Source organism: Peromyscus eremicus, chromosome 1, assembly GCF_949786415.1.
Source record: "Peromyscus eremicus chromosome 1, PerEre_H2_v1, whole genome shotgun sequence".
In the NCBI taxonomy this organism is placed as follows: domain Eukaryota; kingdom Metazoa; phylum Chordata; class Mammalia; order Rodentia; family Cricetidae; genus Peromyscus; species Peromyscus eremicus.
In genome coordinates, this window is record NC_081416.1 from 55,075,034 (window position 1) to 55,090,180 (window position 15,147).

The window sequence follows — 15,147 nt, forward strand, 5'->3', positions numbered from 1 at the left end:
GCGTTGGCCTCCCCTACGTGCTCTGCAGATCCCAGGGGCTGAGCGCGCTCCCGTGCAGCCCTCTCCGGTCTGAGACCGCGCCCCGGAAAACCCGGGTTTCCGCTAGTGGGGTAGCGGCCGCCCAAGGGGAAACGGGGAGGAGGGGCGCGGAGCCAGCACACCAAGGCCTAAGGGCAGCTCCGCGAGAGCGCGCGGGCTGTAGCCCCTTCCCGGAGGCCGCGGGGCCGAGCTCGGCTCTGGCCCCGCCCCTTGGCGCCGGGCTGGGTGGGACCGCGGCTCCCCGCCCCCTTCGGACACGCCCACCCAGTGTCTGGGCCGCGCGGGCCGCAACAGGCGGCGGCGGGCGAGCGCGAGGATCGCGCGCAGCGAAGGCCCGCGCGTGCGTGCAGATTCGCTGGCGGCTCGCGCTCCGCCAGGCGGTCTGAGGAGACGCGGCTGAGCCCCCGCCGCCGCCCCCGCCGCCGCGGGGGAAGCCTGTGAGTCGCTCGGCGTGGCCTCAGTCTGTGTAAGCCCTGCGCCCCCTTGACCCCTGGCCAGGCCATGGCGGAACGCGGAGGGGCGGGCAGTGGTCCCGGAGGCGCCGGCGGCGGCAGCGGCCAGCGGGGCTCTGGGGTCGCCCAGTCTCCACAGCAGCAGCCGCCGCCGCAGCAGCCGCTGCCGCAACAGCCAACGCCCCCCAAGCTGGCCCAGGCCACCTCGTCCTCTTCGTCCACCTCAGCTGCGGCCGCCTCCTCCTCGTCCTCCTCCACCTCCACCTCCATGGCCGTCGCGGTGGCCTCGGGCTCTGCGCCTCCCGGCGGTCCAGGACCAGGCCGCACCCCTGCCCCGGTGCAGATGAATTTGTATGCCACCTGGGAGGTGGACCGGAGCTCGTCCAGCTGCGTGCCCAGGTGAGCAACGGGCGGGTTGGACTAGGTGTTGGCCTAGGGGACCGCCCGGCTGGCTCCGTGACAGGCCCCACCTCCCCATCTCTCCCGGTTGTGTTGGGGGACGTCCGCCACCCTAAGCTCGTCCCAGCTCGGGTCGGGGTGGGGTGGGGGTGCTGCCTTCGCCTAGGCCTTCCAAGATTGCTGTGTGGGCCCGCCCTCTCCTGGCAGCCCCACCTTCTGCCTTGGCTGGGACCACCCTTTTGGCCTCCTGGACCCTGCCTTCCTTGGCTGGGTCTGACCGAATGATACGGCCTTCCTCAGTAAGTCCCTGTTCTTCCTGCCTCACTGCCACTCGTGAGCTGTACATATGTTACATAGATGTGGTAGAGATGGCTTTGGTATTAACTATTTCCTAATGTATTCAGCATAGGCCAAATTCAGTTGTTACCTGTTGCAGGTGAAGCTGGTTTAATAACAATTAGGGGTTCATCTGTGCTTCTCATCACACACATTCTACGGGGACTCTGCCCTTAGGTTTTGGGCATCAGTCGAATGTGTTCTCAAATGCAAGTTTTCATTTCCTCCTCCCCTTGACACTAAGTCACAGGGTCTCCCAGTTCCTCGGGGCTCTGTAGAATGACTGCCTTTTTCCTAAATTCAATCCATTTTTCTGTTGGAACCATCTGAGAACTTGCATCAAAAAATACTCTTGGAGATATTTTCTGTTTCTCTATGGCAAAGCAGTTCTTCTGTAACTCTTTGGGGACAATGTGTTGGAGCTGGTCCTGTGATAAGACAACCTGCAGGGTTAGTTTTGCCCAGTAAGCACAAAGAAATGCCTGGAGGTGTTCCTTTTTTGCTTCCAAATGGAGTTGATTCTCAGGTTCTATCCTTACTTACTCTGTTAGCCCAACAGGGCAGGTGGATGTGTAAGTCAGAGACTGGGAGCTTTGTAGGGTTCCACCCTCAACTCTGTTGATATTTCTTTTTCTTCCTTTATTTTGAACAACATCACACCAATATATAAGGCATGTAAAATGATGACAGCACCTCTTTCTGTGTCATTTAGTGAAAAATATAGAGCATTACCCCACTTGCTAAAGCTCTCAGTTTGTGCCTTCCTGAGCCACATTCTGGCTCCCCTACAAAGGTAAACACTCTTCTGAACTGTGTTTATCCTCCCCAGCCCCTGTCTGTCAGTCTCTCTTAATTATTGTTTTATTACATATGAGTCTGTAAACAATATTTTTTTAGTTTTGTATGTTTTTAGTTTTTTTGCTTTTTAAAACATGGTTTCTCCGAGTGGTTTTGGTGCCTGTCCTGGGTCTCGCTCTGTAGACCAGGCTGGTCTCTAACTCACAGAGATCCGCCTGGCTCTGCCTCTTGAGTACTGGGATTAAAGGCATTCGCCACTGCTGCCCGGCCTTGTTTTTGTTTTTTTGAGACAGTATCCTACTTGCCTTGGTTGTCCTGGAACTCAGAGAGACCTGTCTGTCTCTTGCTCCCTAGTGCTGGGATTAAAGGAGTGGGCCACTTCTGGCTTCAGCATATTTGGGGCTTGTGGAAATGTCTCGTACTGTATGTATTCTGTCATTTTTAACTCAGGCTTGTGCAAATTATCAATATTTTTTGGTAGCTCTAGTTTTTAATACTTTCCCTAATGGATAGTATTTGGTTATATGAATTACTATTTGATTCTCATGAATATTTACATTGTTTCCTGGTAACATGGGCAGTAGAGTGTGTGATAGTATGTATGTATGTACGTATGTGCCCAGGATTTGTGCTCCTGTACGGAAGTTTCTTTAGAATATATTTGTATGTAGGACTGGAATTGCTGTTTGCAAAGTGTGGATTTGAAGCTTCAAGAGATGATAATAGACTGTTTGCCATTTCTACCCAATACTCATCCCTTTGTGTTCAGCATTCACTGCTCTACTTTATATTGTCCTGTTTCTCTGTCCTTCCTTTAAGGAAATCAGGAACCATAATAATTTACTTTGGCTAGAGCCCTAGCAGGACACCAAACTCAAGTGAGAGAGCTTATCGTGGAATGTTATGCCTTTTGGTCCTGGGCAGGCCTCTCTCTTACTCTTTCTACATGGGCCTTTTTACTGTTGAAGTATGCTACTCCTCCTGTTCTTTGCATAAGAGTCCTCTGCTCCATCCTGCATGAGTCTGCAGTTAGTAAAACATGTTCTCCTTTGTGTCTGGAAGTGTTTGAATAATGACTTTTGGGTAGTCATTTTCTAGCTTGTTAGATTGAAAAAGCATGAATTGATGGGCAGAAGCTGTCACAAAGAAAGGGGAATAAACAGAAGAATCACTGATGTTGAGTTTTGGTTCTTCATCACTAAAAAGTTCTTCATCACTAAAAAGTCTGCATAAGAAATTACTAGCCCAAGAAACAGGGTAGGCATTCTGTATGTGGATGTGTATAGTTAAGTCTTGTTAACTGTCCAGTCCTGACCTGTCCTCTGCCCTTTGTTTTCTAGCCATTGTCCTTGTGCCTCCCAGCACCTTGTGAAACACTTGTGCTTCTTGGAGCCTGCTGTGTGTTTTCAGGATAGAAAACACCCTGTAGGGTGAAGAAGGCCTGTTATTGGCCTTTCTACGTATTGTCATTTGGTGAATTTGTTGTCTTCTGGTACTTGTCCACGTTATTTAAAATATACTGGCAACATGAAACTCTGTATAGAACCTGGAACTAACAATCTTCTCTCATGTAACTCCAATGAGACACAAACCTATGAGCTATAGGCAATTAAGAAATGTAAATCTGCCGAGTGGTGGTAGCGCACGCCTCTAATCCCAGCACTTGGTAGGCAGAGCCAGGCTGATCTCTGTGAGTTTGAGGCCAGCCTGGGCTACAGAGTGAGTTCCAGGAAAGGTGCAAAGCTACACAGAGAAACCCTGTCTCGAAAAACAAACAAACAAATAAAACAAACAAAATGTAAATCTGACGGTGTTTCTGAGGTTAGGTGTGCATAGGAAACTGTGGGAGCTAGATATAATGGCATATGCCTATAGCACTTGGGAGTGTGAAACAGGGCAGTTAATGACTCAAGGGCAGCCATAGTTTCAGGCCAGCCAAGGAGATATAACAAGACTTACTTGAAAACAAAGAAAAAACTGAAAAGCAACCAACACTATAGGTTCTGAGTGTGTGTCACACAGAAAACAGAGAATGTAACAGAGCAGTAAGAAGGTCACCTGCTTTCCTTGATACTTTTGAAAATTTGGTTTGCTTTTGAAAAAAATAAAATTTCCTTTATTGGACATTTAAATAAAAGTGAGCACTGTAGATGTTTTTAGGTACATGTCTGCTCATTTTTATTGTTTACTAAATTCTCAGAATTGATATTATTATTTTTAAAACATGCTTACAACTGACTTTAAAAAGGCTTAATTGGCCAGGCAGTGGTGGCGCACACCTTTAATTCCAGCAGAGGCAGGCAGATGAGGCCAGCTGGTCTGCAGAGTGAGTTCCAGGACAGCCAGGGCTGTTACACAGAGAAACCCTGTCTCGAAAAACCAGAAGAAAAAAAAGGCTGAATTGTTCTTTGCATTGTTGTTTTTACCAACATTTAAAACAATGGCAACAACAAGGAAAAACAGCCCATGACTCAAGCAGTATAGAAAGATAGACTATATAAAGGGAAAGGTCCTGATCCCATCTCTGTTCTCACCTCTCTAAAATAACCACCATGAAATATGGTTATCTTTGGACAAAAACTCAGCAAAACTGATATATGAATAGGCTGCTCTGCTGTTGTTGCCTTATGAAATTCATAGCTTTAAGAGTTGAGGTTGCTCTCCTCTCCCACTGAATTGTCCTCTGCTGTGGTTGGGTAGAGCAAGGAGATGTGTGGGGTGTGGGGGGGAGTGTGTCATGTGTCAGGTTTTAGAGTCTCATTAACTTATCCTTTCTCTTCAGTTTGGTGAGATTTTCCCTTATATTTTCTCTTCTGAATTGCTTAAGTTAGGAAAGGCAGAAAATTATTAAATTTTATAACCATACAACATTTTCTTAGTCATATAAAAGTGATTAGGAGTTGACATGTGCCCTGCTGTAAAACATATAAAACTGTATTGAATTGGGACTTCATTTCAAAGCACACTTGCATGTCCTTATCTTTGTGTTTACTTAGGGAAGGAGTTCAGTAACTATTACTCACAATTTCTTCCTAAATTACATTAAGCATACAGAAAAGGAGTACTAAGGTTAACCCTTATTAGACAAAAGTATTATAGCCAAAGGAGGTGGCCAAGCTGAACTGGCATGACTAGCTTACAGCAGAAATGTTACTTGCGTGAAAGCATTTGGGGAGAGATGCTACTCTAACCACAAAAGCACATACAAGCTGGGATCTCACTTTGATTACTGTATGCCTGGACAAACTCTTTTATGCCTTAGACTTTCCAGCCATTGGTTACAAATACTTTTACTTACCATCCATCCTAAGATGTATATCAGACAAATAACAAAAAAGACCTATAAAGCCACAGGAACAAGTACTTCTTAAATGATAGATGTAAAGTAAATGCAATTGATCAAATAAGAGAGCTTGTGAAATGTCTGTTATCTACTTATCATTGAAAGTCTTAAAAGCATTGTTTGTGCCCTCGGAGATTTGAATTTCACAGTGTGAGTGTTGTAATAGAATATCCTTCCTATCAGGGTAATATCATCCATCATCCCTGTTGGAAGCTCAGATTTCTTAAGTCAGAAAGAGAATGACTTTCACTGAGTCTGTTTTACATGTATTGATTTACAGATCTTTGGGACACATTAGTAGTTATGTGATTTTTTTTTTCTTTCTTCCTTTCTTTTTTATTTTTTGTGGGGGGGGGGACTGTCAAGACATTTCTCTGTGTAGCCCTGGCTGCCCTTGAATACAAAGATCTGACTGCCTCTGCCCCGCAAGTGCTAAGATCAAATGTGTGTGCCACCATTGCCAGGCTACATGATTTCTTTTAGAAGCTAGTTTTTCAGTTTCTCAGTTTTGTGGCCAAACCAGTGAGTTGCTACTCTTATTTCTGCTCTTGTAGGAGGGAAATACCTGTCAGAGACTGTTTGGGCTGTGTCCTTTGACTCTTTTACCTAGGGAGACTGACTGGGCCTGCTTTGGCCTGGGCTTGAAACTGCTGAAGTAGACCTGTCTTGTCTAGCTTGCCTCTGACATCACATTCTAGAAGTACTTTGGGAATCTCAGGTAACCGGGAATGATTTGCCAGTATAGGATCTGGAGTGTTCATGAGAAAAGTCAGAACTGAAGCTGGCTCAAGAGCTTCTTTCAGAGAGGGCCTTGAACAAGGTGGTTCCGGCTGACAAGCCCTTACAGCATCGTAACTGCTCTAGGCCTTGACCCAGGAGTCACCAGCACTGCAGGCAGGTTTTAGAGAGCCCCGATGTATGTGTGTTGGTAACTACTCTATAGTGGTTCCTTTACATAGAAGTTGGCAGGCAGTTATTTAGAAAGCTGACTGGAAAATCAGAAAATGGCTTTATGTTTCAGTCAAGGATTCCCACCAAGGCAGCTCTGTACCAGGCATCTTTTCCATGGAGTGCAAATAACTAACAATACATTGCTGCTTAGCAAGAGAACCTCCAGAAAAAATATTTTCTTTTTAATTTTAAAAATTTATTTTGCTGGGAAGGTGGTTACCATGATATATACGTGGAGATAAGAGAAGAACTTCATGGAGTTGATTTGCATCTTCCACATTAAAGGTTGCTAGGCTTGTTCAATAAGCACATTTACCCACAGAACCAGCTCATCATTTCTTTTATTTTTGAAACAGGGTGTCATATAGCCCAGGTTGGCCTTGCTTAGGTAGCTGAGGCTAACTTTGAATTCCTGATATTCCTGTCTCTGTCTCCCAAGTGCTAGAATTATGGGCATATGCCACTACACCCAGTGAAAATATAATTTCTTAAAATATTCCAGTAGCCTGGCATGGTGACACATGCCTGTAATCTCAGTGCTTAGTAGGCAGAGGTGGGAGGATCAGGAGTTCTGGGCCAGTCTTTGCTACATAGTGAGTTCAAGGTCAGCCTCGGCTTCAGAAACTATGTTTCAAAAAATAATCAGGGCTGGAGAGTTGGCTCAGCAGTTAAGAGCCATGGTTGCTCATAATAGTCTTTAACTCCTGTCCCAGGGAATCTGATGCCCTCTTCTGACCTCCATGGGCACCAGGCACGCAGGTAGTGCACATACATACATGCAGGCAAAATATGCATACACATAAAATAGATAAATCTAAAAATAAAAAGTTAGAAAAAAAGATTTGTTTTAAAAAAAAAACACCAAAAACTCAAGCAGGGTGGTGGTGGCACACGCCTTTAATCCCAGCACTCAGAGGCAGAGCCAGGCAGATCTCTGTGAGTTCGAGGCCAGCCTGGTCTACAGAGTGAGATCCAGGACAGGAACCAAAACTACACAGAGAAATCCTGTCTCAAAAAACACAAAAACAAAACAGACAAAGAAACAAAAACTAGTCAAAAGACTAGAGAGATGGTTTAGTAGTTAAGAGTACTTGCTACTCTTCCAGAGGTTCCCAGCTTCCATATCAGACAGGTGTTAAGCATCTGTAGCTCCACCTCTAGGAATTTGATGCCTCCTGCCTCCTTGGGAATCTGCACTTATATGCACATAACCTGAATGCAGATACACACACCTTCATGTAATTAATAATGAAAATCTTTAAAAATTAAAACCATTCCATGCTGAGATTTTGTTTTGTTTTTGACTTTTGTTTTTTCTTTATTTTATTTTATTGGGGGGGAGGAGATTACAAGGGCAGAGTAGATATGAAGGGATGAGGAGATGAATGAGATAGAGATGAATGATGGGAATTCCACAAAGAAACAATATAAAGTTAAAAAAATAAAACAAAACAATGAAACCAATCAACCTAACACCTTTTTAATAGACATTCACTTATGTCTTAAGATGATGAGATGCTTTGTTTTAAAGCTGTGTTGTGTTAACCATTTGTGACTACTTGGGTTGAAATTCACTTCCTCAACCTGGCATATCAATTGGCCTGTAATCCCAGCACTTGGGAGGCAGAGGCAGATGATGGATCTCAGTGATTTCAGGCTAGCCTAGTCTTCCTAGGGAGTTATATGACAGCCAGGGCTATATAGTGAGACCTTGTCTCCAAAAAAAAATTTTTAAAAATATTTTGCAAATCATTCATCTCATTCATTAATATTTACCAGGAACTCAACTCAGTATTAAAAACCAAAATTCCTAGTAATCTGATTTAAAAATCTATGTTTGCCAGGTATGGTGGTGCACACCTTTAATTCCAGCACTCAGGAAGCAGAGATGAGTTCAGAGCTAGCTTGGTCTACAAATTGAGTTCCAGGACATCTAGGATTATATAAAGAAACCTTGTCTCAACCCAAAACAAACAAAAAAGAATAAACTATCTAAACTGATATTTCTTAAAATAAGAACTACAAATGGTCAACAAGTTTAAGAAAAAAATGCTCGATGTCACTAATCATCAAATCAAAACCACAATGAGATATCCTTTCACCTCTGTTGGAATGGATGTTATAAGAAAAAAAAGAGACAAAAAAAAAAATAAATTCTGGCCAGGATACTTACGCATGTATGCCTTAACATATGTGTGGGTAAGAGGACAACTTGTAGGAGTTTATTCTCCTATCATATTAGTTCTGTGGATTAAATTTAGGCCGTCTGCTTGGCTGCAAGCACCTTTACCTGCTAAGCCACCATGAAGGTATTACCTACTCAAATGGCAAATGGAGAATATTCTAGAGTAGACCATTACCTTCCTTGTAATACATAGATGAAGCATAGGTGATAAGTTTGGGTTGATAATGGAATATTGATTTAATTAATGCTTGTGTATATATTTTTTTTAAAGATTTATTTATTTATTATGTACACAGAAGAGGTTGCCAGATCTTATTACAGATGGTTGTAAGCCACCATGTGGGTGCTGGGAATTGAACTCAGGACCTCTTGAAGAGCAATCGGTGCTCTTAACCTCTGAGCCATCTCTCCAGCCCCCTTGTGTATATATTTTTAAGATTTTAAAGGTTTATTTTATGAATGGTTTGCATGTCAGTATAGGTAAAATATGTGTGTGTGCTGCTCACGGAGGCCAGTAGAGAGGCTTTGGGTTCCCTGGAGCTGGAATTACAGGTCGTTGTGAGCCACCATGTATGTGCTAGCAATCAAACCTGGGTTCTGTGGAAGAACAGCCACTTAACCATTGAGTCATCTCTCTAGCCCTACGCAGATTCTTTTAAATGTTGAAGGTATGCCAGATGTTAGAATATTTGAGTTTGCTGAGTTTTTTGAGCTTTGACTATCATACTTCCTGTTTCTTCTTATAAGGATCCTCATTTTGTGAATAAACTTGGTTTTAATTTATCTTTTTGGTACTTCAGTACTTTTAGTTCTGTAAAGAAAACTATATCAGATAATAGCCATAGGTTATTTTGCCCCCAAAATTTTTTTAGGCCATGCGTATTTCAGAAATTACTTTGTGATTATTAGCAACCTGCTATAGATTTGGGAGATGGGAAACGTGATCTTTAAAACTTGTTTCCTTCTATATCACCTGCTCCTCATAGACTGTGGCTCCTCTCTCTGACCTTTGTCCCTCAGGATATCTCTTAAGTGACATTTGAGGTGAGAGTGATATGTTAAGCATCTCTGAGCTTATATAAGTTATTTTCCTGAGGAAGCTATATGCTTTTCTTTTTAGTTGTTCTCCACAGCAGTGCATTTCTTGAGTTTCTCTCTTTTCATAGGTGAGATACTCTTTTTTAAAATTTATTTAAAGACAGGGTCTTATTATATGGCCCTGACTGGCTTGGAACTTGCTATGTAGTCCAGGCTTTCTTCAAACTTACAGAAATCTGCTTACCTCTACCTCCCACAACACCATAGCTGTCTAATACTGGTTCTTTAATGTAGTATTGTTAAGTATTGTTTAGAACACATAAAAGACTTAGAACCTTAGCCATTGTTTACTTATTTGATGCCACCCAACTAACCTTTCTCCCCTCCCATCATGTATGTTTAGTGTATGCATATGTGCTCATACCTATGTACATACATGTAGAAGCCAGAGGTCCATTTCTTCCTCTATGGCTGTTGCTCCGTATCACCTTTATTATTTTTTTGTGTGGGTGTGTGCATATATGTGTATGGTGTGTATTCATGTATGTCTGTGCTGAGACCAGAGGAGGGCCTTGTGTATCCCTCTCTATCACTCTGCCTTGTTTCTTTGAGGAAGGCTCTCTCAGTGAACCTGTGGCTCACTTTTTTTTTTGGAGGGGTGGGGGGTAGGAGCTGGGTTGATAGCCAGCAGGCCCCAGTAATCCTCTTGTCTTTGGCTCCTTCAGTGCATGGGACCGTAACAGCTTTTTTTTTTTTTTTTTTTTTTTTTTTGGTTTTCCGAGACAGGGTTTCTCTGTGTAGTTTTGCGCTTTTCCTGGAACTCGCTTTGGAGACCAGGCTGGCCTCGAACTCACAGAGATCCGCCTGCCTCTGCCTCCCAAGTGCTGGGACTAAAGGCGTGTGCCACCACCGCCCGGCCCGTAACAGCTTTTATGTGGGTGCTGGTGGACCTCATTATTATACAGCAAATGACCTTAACCACTAAGCCAACTCTTCTATATTATTTTTTGAAACAGGTTCTCTTACTGAACTTGGAGCTTGAATTTCAGATAGACTGGCTGGACAGTGAGTCCCAGAGAACTGGCTGTCTCTGCCTCCAGCACAGAGCTGGTTACAGGCATGCACCACTGCTCTTGACTTTTACACAGGTGCCAGGGATCTGAACTCTGGTCATGTGCCTGTACAGGAAGCACTTTGTCCTCCTTCTGGTTTTGTTTTTTATTATATTTATTCATTATGTGTGTAGTGTGTGTGTGTGTCTCTGTCTGTCTGTCTGTCTGTCATGTGTCACATTATGCTTGTGAAAGTCAGAAGACAGTTTGAAGGAATTCACTCCTTCTACCTGGGGATTGAATTTAGATTGCCAAGTTTGTCAACAAGCACCTTTATCTGCTGAACCACCTTGTTGGCCCTCTGTTTCTTTTTTTAAAAAGCACTGAATGGCTTCAGGGTTTCAGGATTAGCTTTTGCTTCCTGTCTCTCTCAAGACACTTCTCAAATACATTGCACATAACGTAGTTTGTAACCATGCCCATCCCCTGTCACACCAGTCTACACGTAGCAGAAGTTTTAGTTAGTGGCGATTCAAAGTGGGTTTTTATTGTTCTGGCTTAATTTTTTCTTTCATTTATATTAAATCCAGGGTCTCACACATACTCAGGATAATGTTTTAAACATGAACAACTGGAAGGGGACTCCCGCACAGCCGAGGCTCTCTCCCAGACCCTGGATTAGGCACAAACCACACCCAAACACCTGTTTTTACAGAGAGCCTTTATTGAGCTGGGAAGAAAAGTTAAAGTGGCTGCTTTCTGACTCAGGCAGAAAAATAGCAGCAAATGACCTTGTGGGTGTAATTTTAAGAAAAGAAAGAGGGGAGGTCTGTATTAGAATGGGTGGGCTAGGATGCAATGGTAGAGGAGATAGAGGACAATCAAGAAGGGGAAGAGGACAAGGGGAAGGGGCCAGGGGTATTTGTCCCTGAGGGACAAAGGACTGCCTCTGGATAGTGAGGAGGCAGATGTGGCCCATAGGCAAATGGTGGTTTATAAAGGTAAAACAGGAAACCCTGTGTTAGAATGAGGTGTTTAATTTTAATTGGGCATGTTAATTAGGTGAACCAAAGGAGACGATTGATTGCTGGACTTGATAGTCAGCCTCAGGAGGAGGAAATGGCCAAATAAGGGAATAGACCTTGGTGGCTAACTTTAGGAATGTAATCTAACGGTTTTTAGCAAGACAGAGGGATAGGGAGAAGGGCAAGGCCTGCCAGAGCCACATGCCCAAGTGGGCTGGTGTCCTTTCAACAACTGGCTAGGCATGGGTGCGCACACCTTTAATCTTAGCACTTGGGAGGAAGACTCAGGTGGATCTCTGTGAGTTCTGAATGTTGTAATCAGAAAGGGTGTGACCATCTTCCAGCTGCTTGCCAGCAAAGATGAGCCTCTGCTGGTCAGGGGGTATGCCCTTTTTATCCTGGATCTTGGACTTCACATTCTCAATAGTGTCACTGGGCTCCACCTCTAGGGTGATGGTCTTGTGAGTCAGGGTCTTCACGAAGATTTTCATTTTGGCCTGTTAACTAATGTGACAAAACTATTCATTTTACATACCAATCAAAGATCCCGCTCTTCCCTCCTCCTGTCCCTCCAGCCTCCCTGTCCCAACCCACCCCCATTCCCTCTTACAAGAAGGTAAGGCCTCCCATGGGGAGGTACATTTAATAGAGGCAGGTTCAAGCCCCTCCCTTGGGGAGACATTTCTATTAGCCACACAGTTTAGATGAACAGAGCTGAGAGATATCTCTGTTTAAGCTTGGTTCTCTAACCCCTGACTGTTCTCATAGTTAATAGTAATATGGGCTGCCTTATGCTTTGTTGGAATTACAGAATGCTGTTCTAGCACCATTATTGGCGCCACGGGGATGCTTAATATAGTGGCTGTAAATGTGGGTTTTGGAATCCTTTAGCCTGGATTTGAGTATTTTTTTAAATAATTTATTTAACTTTATTTATGTGCATTGGTGTGAAGGTGTCAGAACCCCCAGAACTGGAGTTACAGACAGTTGTGAGCTGCCATGTGGATACTGGGAATTGAACCCAGGTCCTCTGGAAGAGCAGTCAGTGCTCTTAACCGCTGAGCCATCTCTCCAGCCTTGGATTTGTGTTTTGACTCTGTTTGATTAACTTAGAGCAAATTATTTAACCTCTCTAATGCTTCCATTTTATCAACTATAAAATGGACATAATAATTACCTATCTCATACAACTGTGAGAATTAAGTAGGGTTAATAAACATTGTTAGTTGCATGTGTTGCACATAAAAAATAAATATTAGTTATTTTTATTGCTCACTCTTGTTTGTCAATTCAGTTTCTTTTCTTTTCTTCCTTTTTTATTTTATTTTATTATTTTTTTTTGAGACAGGGTCTCACTGTTTTCTTTTTTTGTCATGGAACTCATTATGTAGACAAGGCTGGCCTCGAGCTCATGGAGATCCACCTGCCTCTGCCTCCTAAGTACTAGAATTAAAGGTGTGTGCCACCATGTCTAGTCTGAGATTATGATTTCTTATTGGGATTATTATTAAGATCTTAGGTTCATCTTCATTTGTTTGTATGTTTATTTGTTTGTTTGTTTTACACAAAAAGTCTTACTGTGTATCCCAGGCTGAACTAGAGCTTTCCATCTTCCTGCCTCAATCTCTAAAGTACTGGAATCACAAATGAGCACCACTGTTCCTGGTTGAGTTTGCCTTAGGGACAGCTCCTGCCAGACCAACCTCATGCATATTAGACTAGGAAGCCAAAACAAAATATTTTGGTCTGAAGCACTGGCGGGCTTGGGATCCTGTTGCTACATCCTGCTCACTTACATGAACGGAAGAGGAGGCTCAGGCCCCGCCTGCAAACCACAACTTTATTTTGATCCGGCTTGACTTGACGGCTTCTCTATTTTACCTGCTGACTTCTGTAGCTTTTATTTGGCAGCCAGAAAAGCAACTAAACCGGTTTACAGCTCATAGTTTAGTCAAAGAAAGCTGAACAACTTTCTAAAGAAAGTAAGGATTTAAGTTGGAGTTGATACCTTTCTTTTGTCTCCTTAAGTTTTCCTTTTTGTTTCAAACTATAGAAAAGTTATATTCACAGCTGGGTGGTGGTGGCGCACACCTTTAATCCCAGCACTTGGGAGGCAGAGCCAGGTGGATCTCTGTGAGTTTGAGGCCAACCTGGGCTACCAAGTGAGTTCCTGGAAAGGCGCAAAGCTACACAGAGAAACCCTGTCTCGAAAAAAACAAAAAAAAAAGAAAAAAAAAAAAAAAGAAAAAAGAAAAAAAATTATATTCTCATTTTACAGGAGAAATGTGATAGCTTTATGGTTTCTCCTGAAGCATTGGAATCTTTGAGTGTATTTTTTTCCTTCCCTCCTTTGTTCTCTCCCTTCCTCCTTCTCTCTCTCATTACGTTCCTCCTTTCCTTCCATCTGTCCTTTATTTTTTTGGAGACAGAGTTTGGTCATGTATCTCAGGCCAGCCTTAAACTTGTGACTCTCCTGCCTCACCAAGTGCTGAAGTTATAGGTGTGTGCCATTATACCTGGCTTTAATTGTTTTCCTCTAACAGCACCAAGACTTTATTTTACCATTATGGTTGGAAATCTACAACCCTATTTACTTGTTGCTCATTTTTAAGGGTATAAAAGCAGATTAACCCTTCTTTGAGTCTGGATCATTATGACCAACTGGATTTTTCAGGACAAAGGAGCTTGATGAATAGTATCAACTGTACATGGTGCATAGCTATTCAAGTTTGTGTATTTGCTTTTTTTAGTGTAGTTTTGATTCTTGTCATTATCAATATAATCTCTTTCTCCTTTGCTTCTAATATACCATGAAACAGTTAATTGAAAAATTTCAATAATGAGGGCTAGGGATATAGCTTAGAGGTAGAGCATTGCCTGGCATGTACAATGCCTGGGACTAGTCCCCAGCACTCCAAAGGAAAGAAGGAAGGACAGATTTTGAAGCTGTGACTAAGGACAGCTAGCAGCATAGCCTAAGAATATGAGATTCAGAGCTAGCTGTTTTAAAAACAAGGAGTAATTTGTTTACCTCCTGGTCTAGTTGTGCTCCAGAGAAATAGGAATTACAGAAAGTGTCTAATACTGAAAGCCATTTAGAGATAGAATGCATACTATGAGTTAGTTTTTTTTGTGTGTGTGTGTTTAAGCACTATTTGTTTGGTTAAATTAGCCTTGTTTACCACCAACCCCCTTTCTTCATGGTAGTTTAAGGTGAGGATACTCCCCATCCACTATTGCTCTGTTATGAGGAGACGTATAAAATGTATGTAAGGTGTTTGGGCTTCTGTATCCATAGAAGTTATCACCTTCACATCTTTGGGCAATGTCGGTGAAACTGTGAACACGAAGGAGCGATATGTCCTTTGGTAGATCTGATTTACAGTAGCTAGCCTTGACATTGTCTTCACAAGCATGTTTTCATTTAGTCCTTGGATGATAGATCATGGACATTAGAATATGACAGTGAAATATCCATAAATCCACTGTTTAATAAAATAATCTTCTCGAAATTAAAATACATGACAAG

General features: G+C 43.0%; 1 protein-coding gene across 1 annotated transcript in view; it reads left to right on the forward strand.

Moving 5' to 3' along the window:
* The first annotated feature begins 393 nt into the window (after positions 1-393).
* The window catches only part of Pacs1 (phosphofurin acidic cluster sorting protein 1), a 149,914-nt gene continuing 135,160 nt past the window's right edge, over positions 394-15,147 (forward strand). Inside the window, exon 1 of the mRNA XM_059262992.1 lies at positions 394-890. Within this exon, the coding sequence (XP_059118975.1) occupies positions 541-890 (350 nt within the window). The 5' untranslated portion in view covers positions 394-540. The remainder of the gene's footprint in view (positions 891-15,147) is intronic.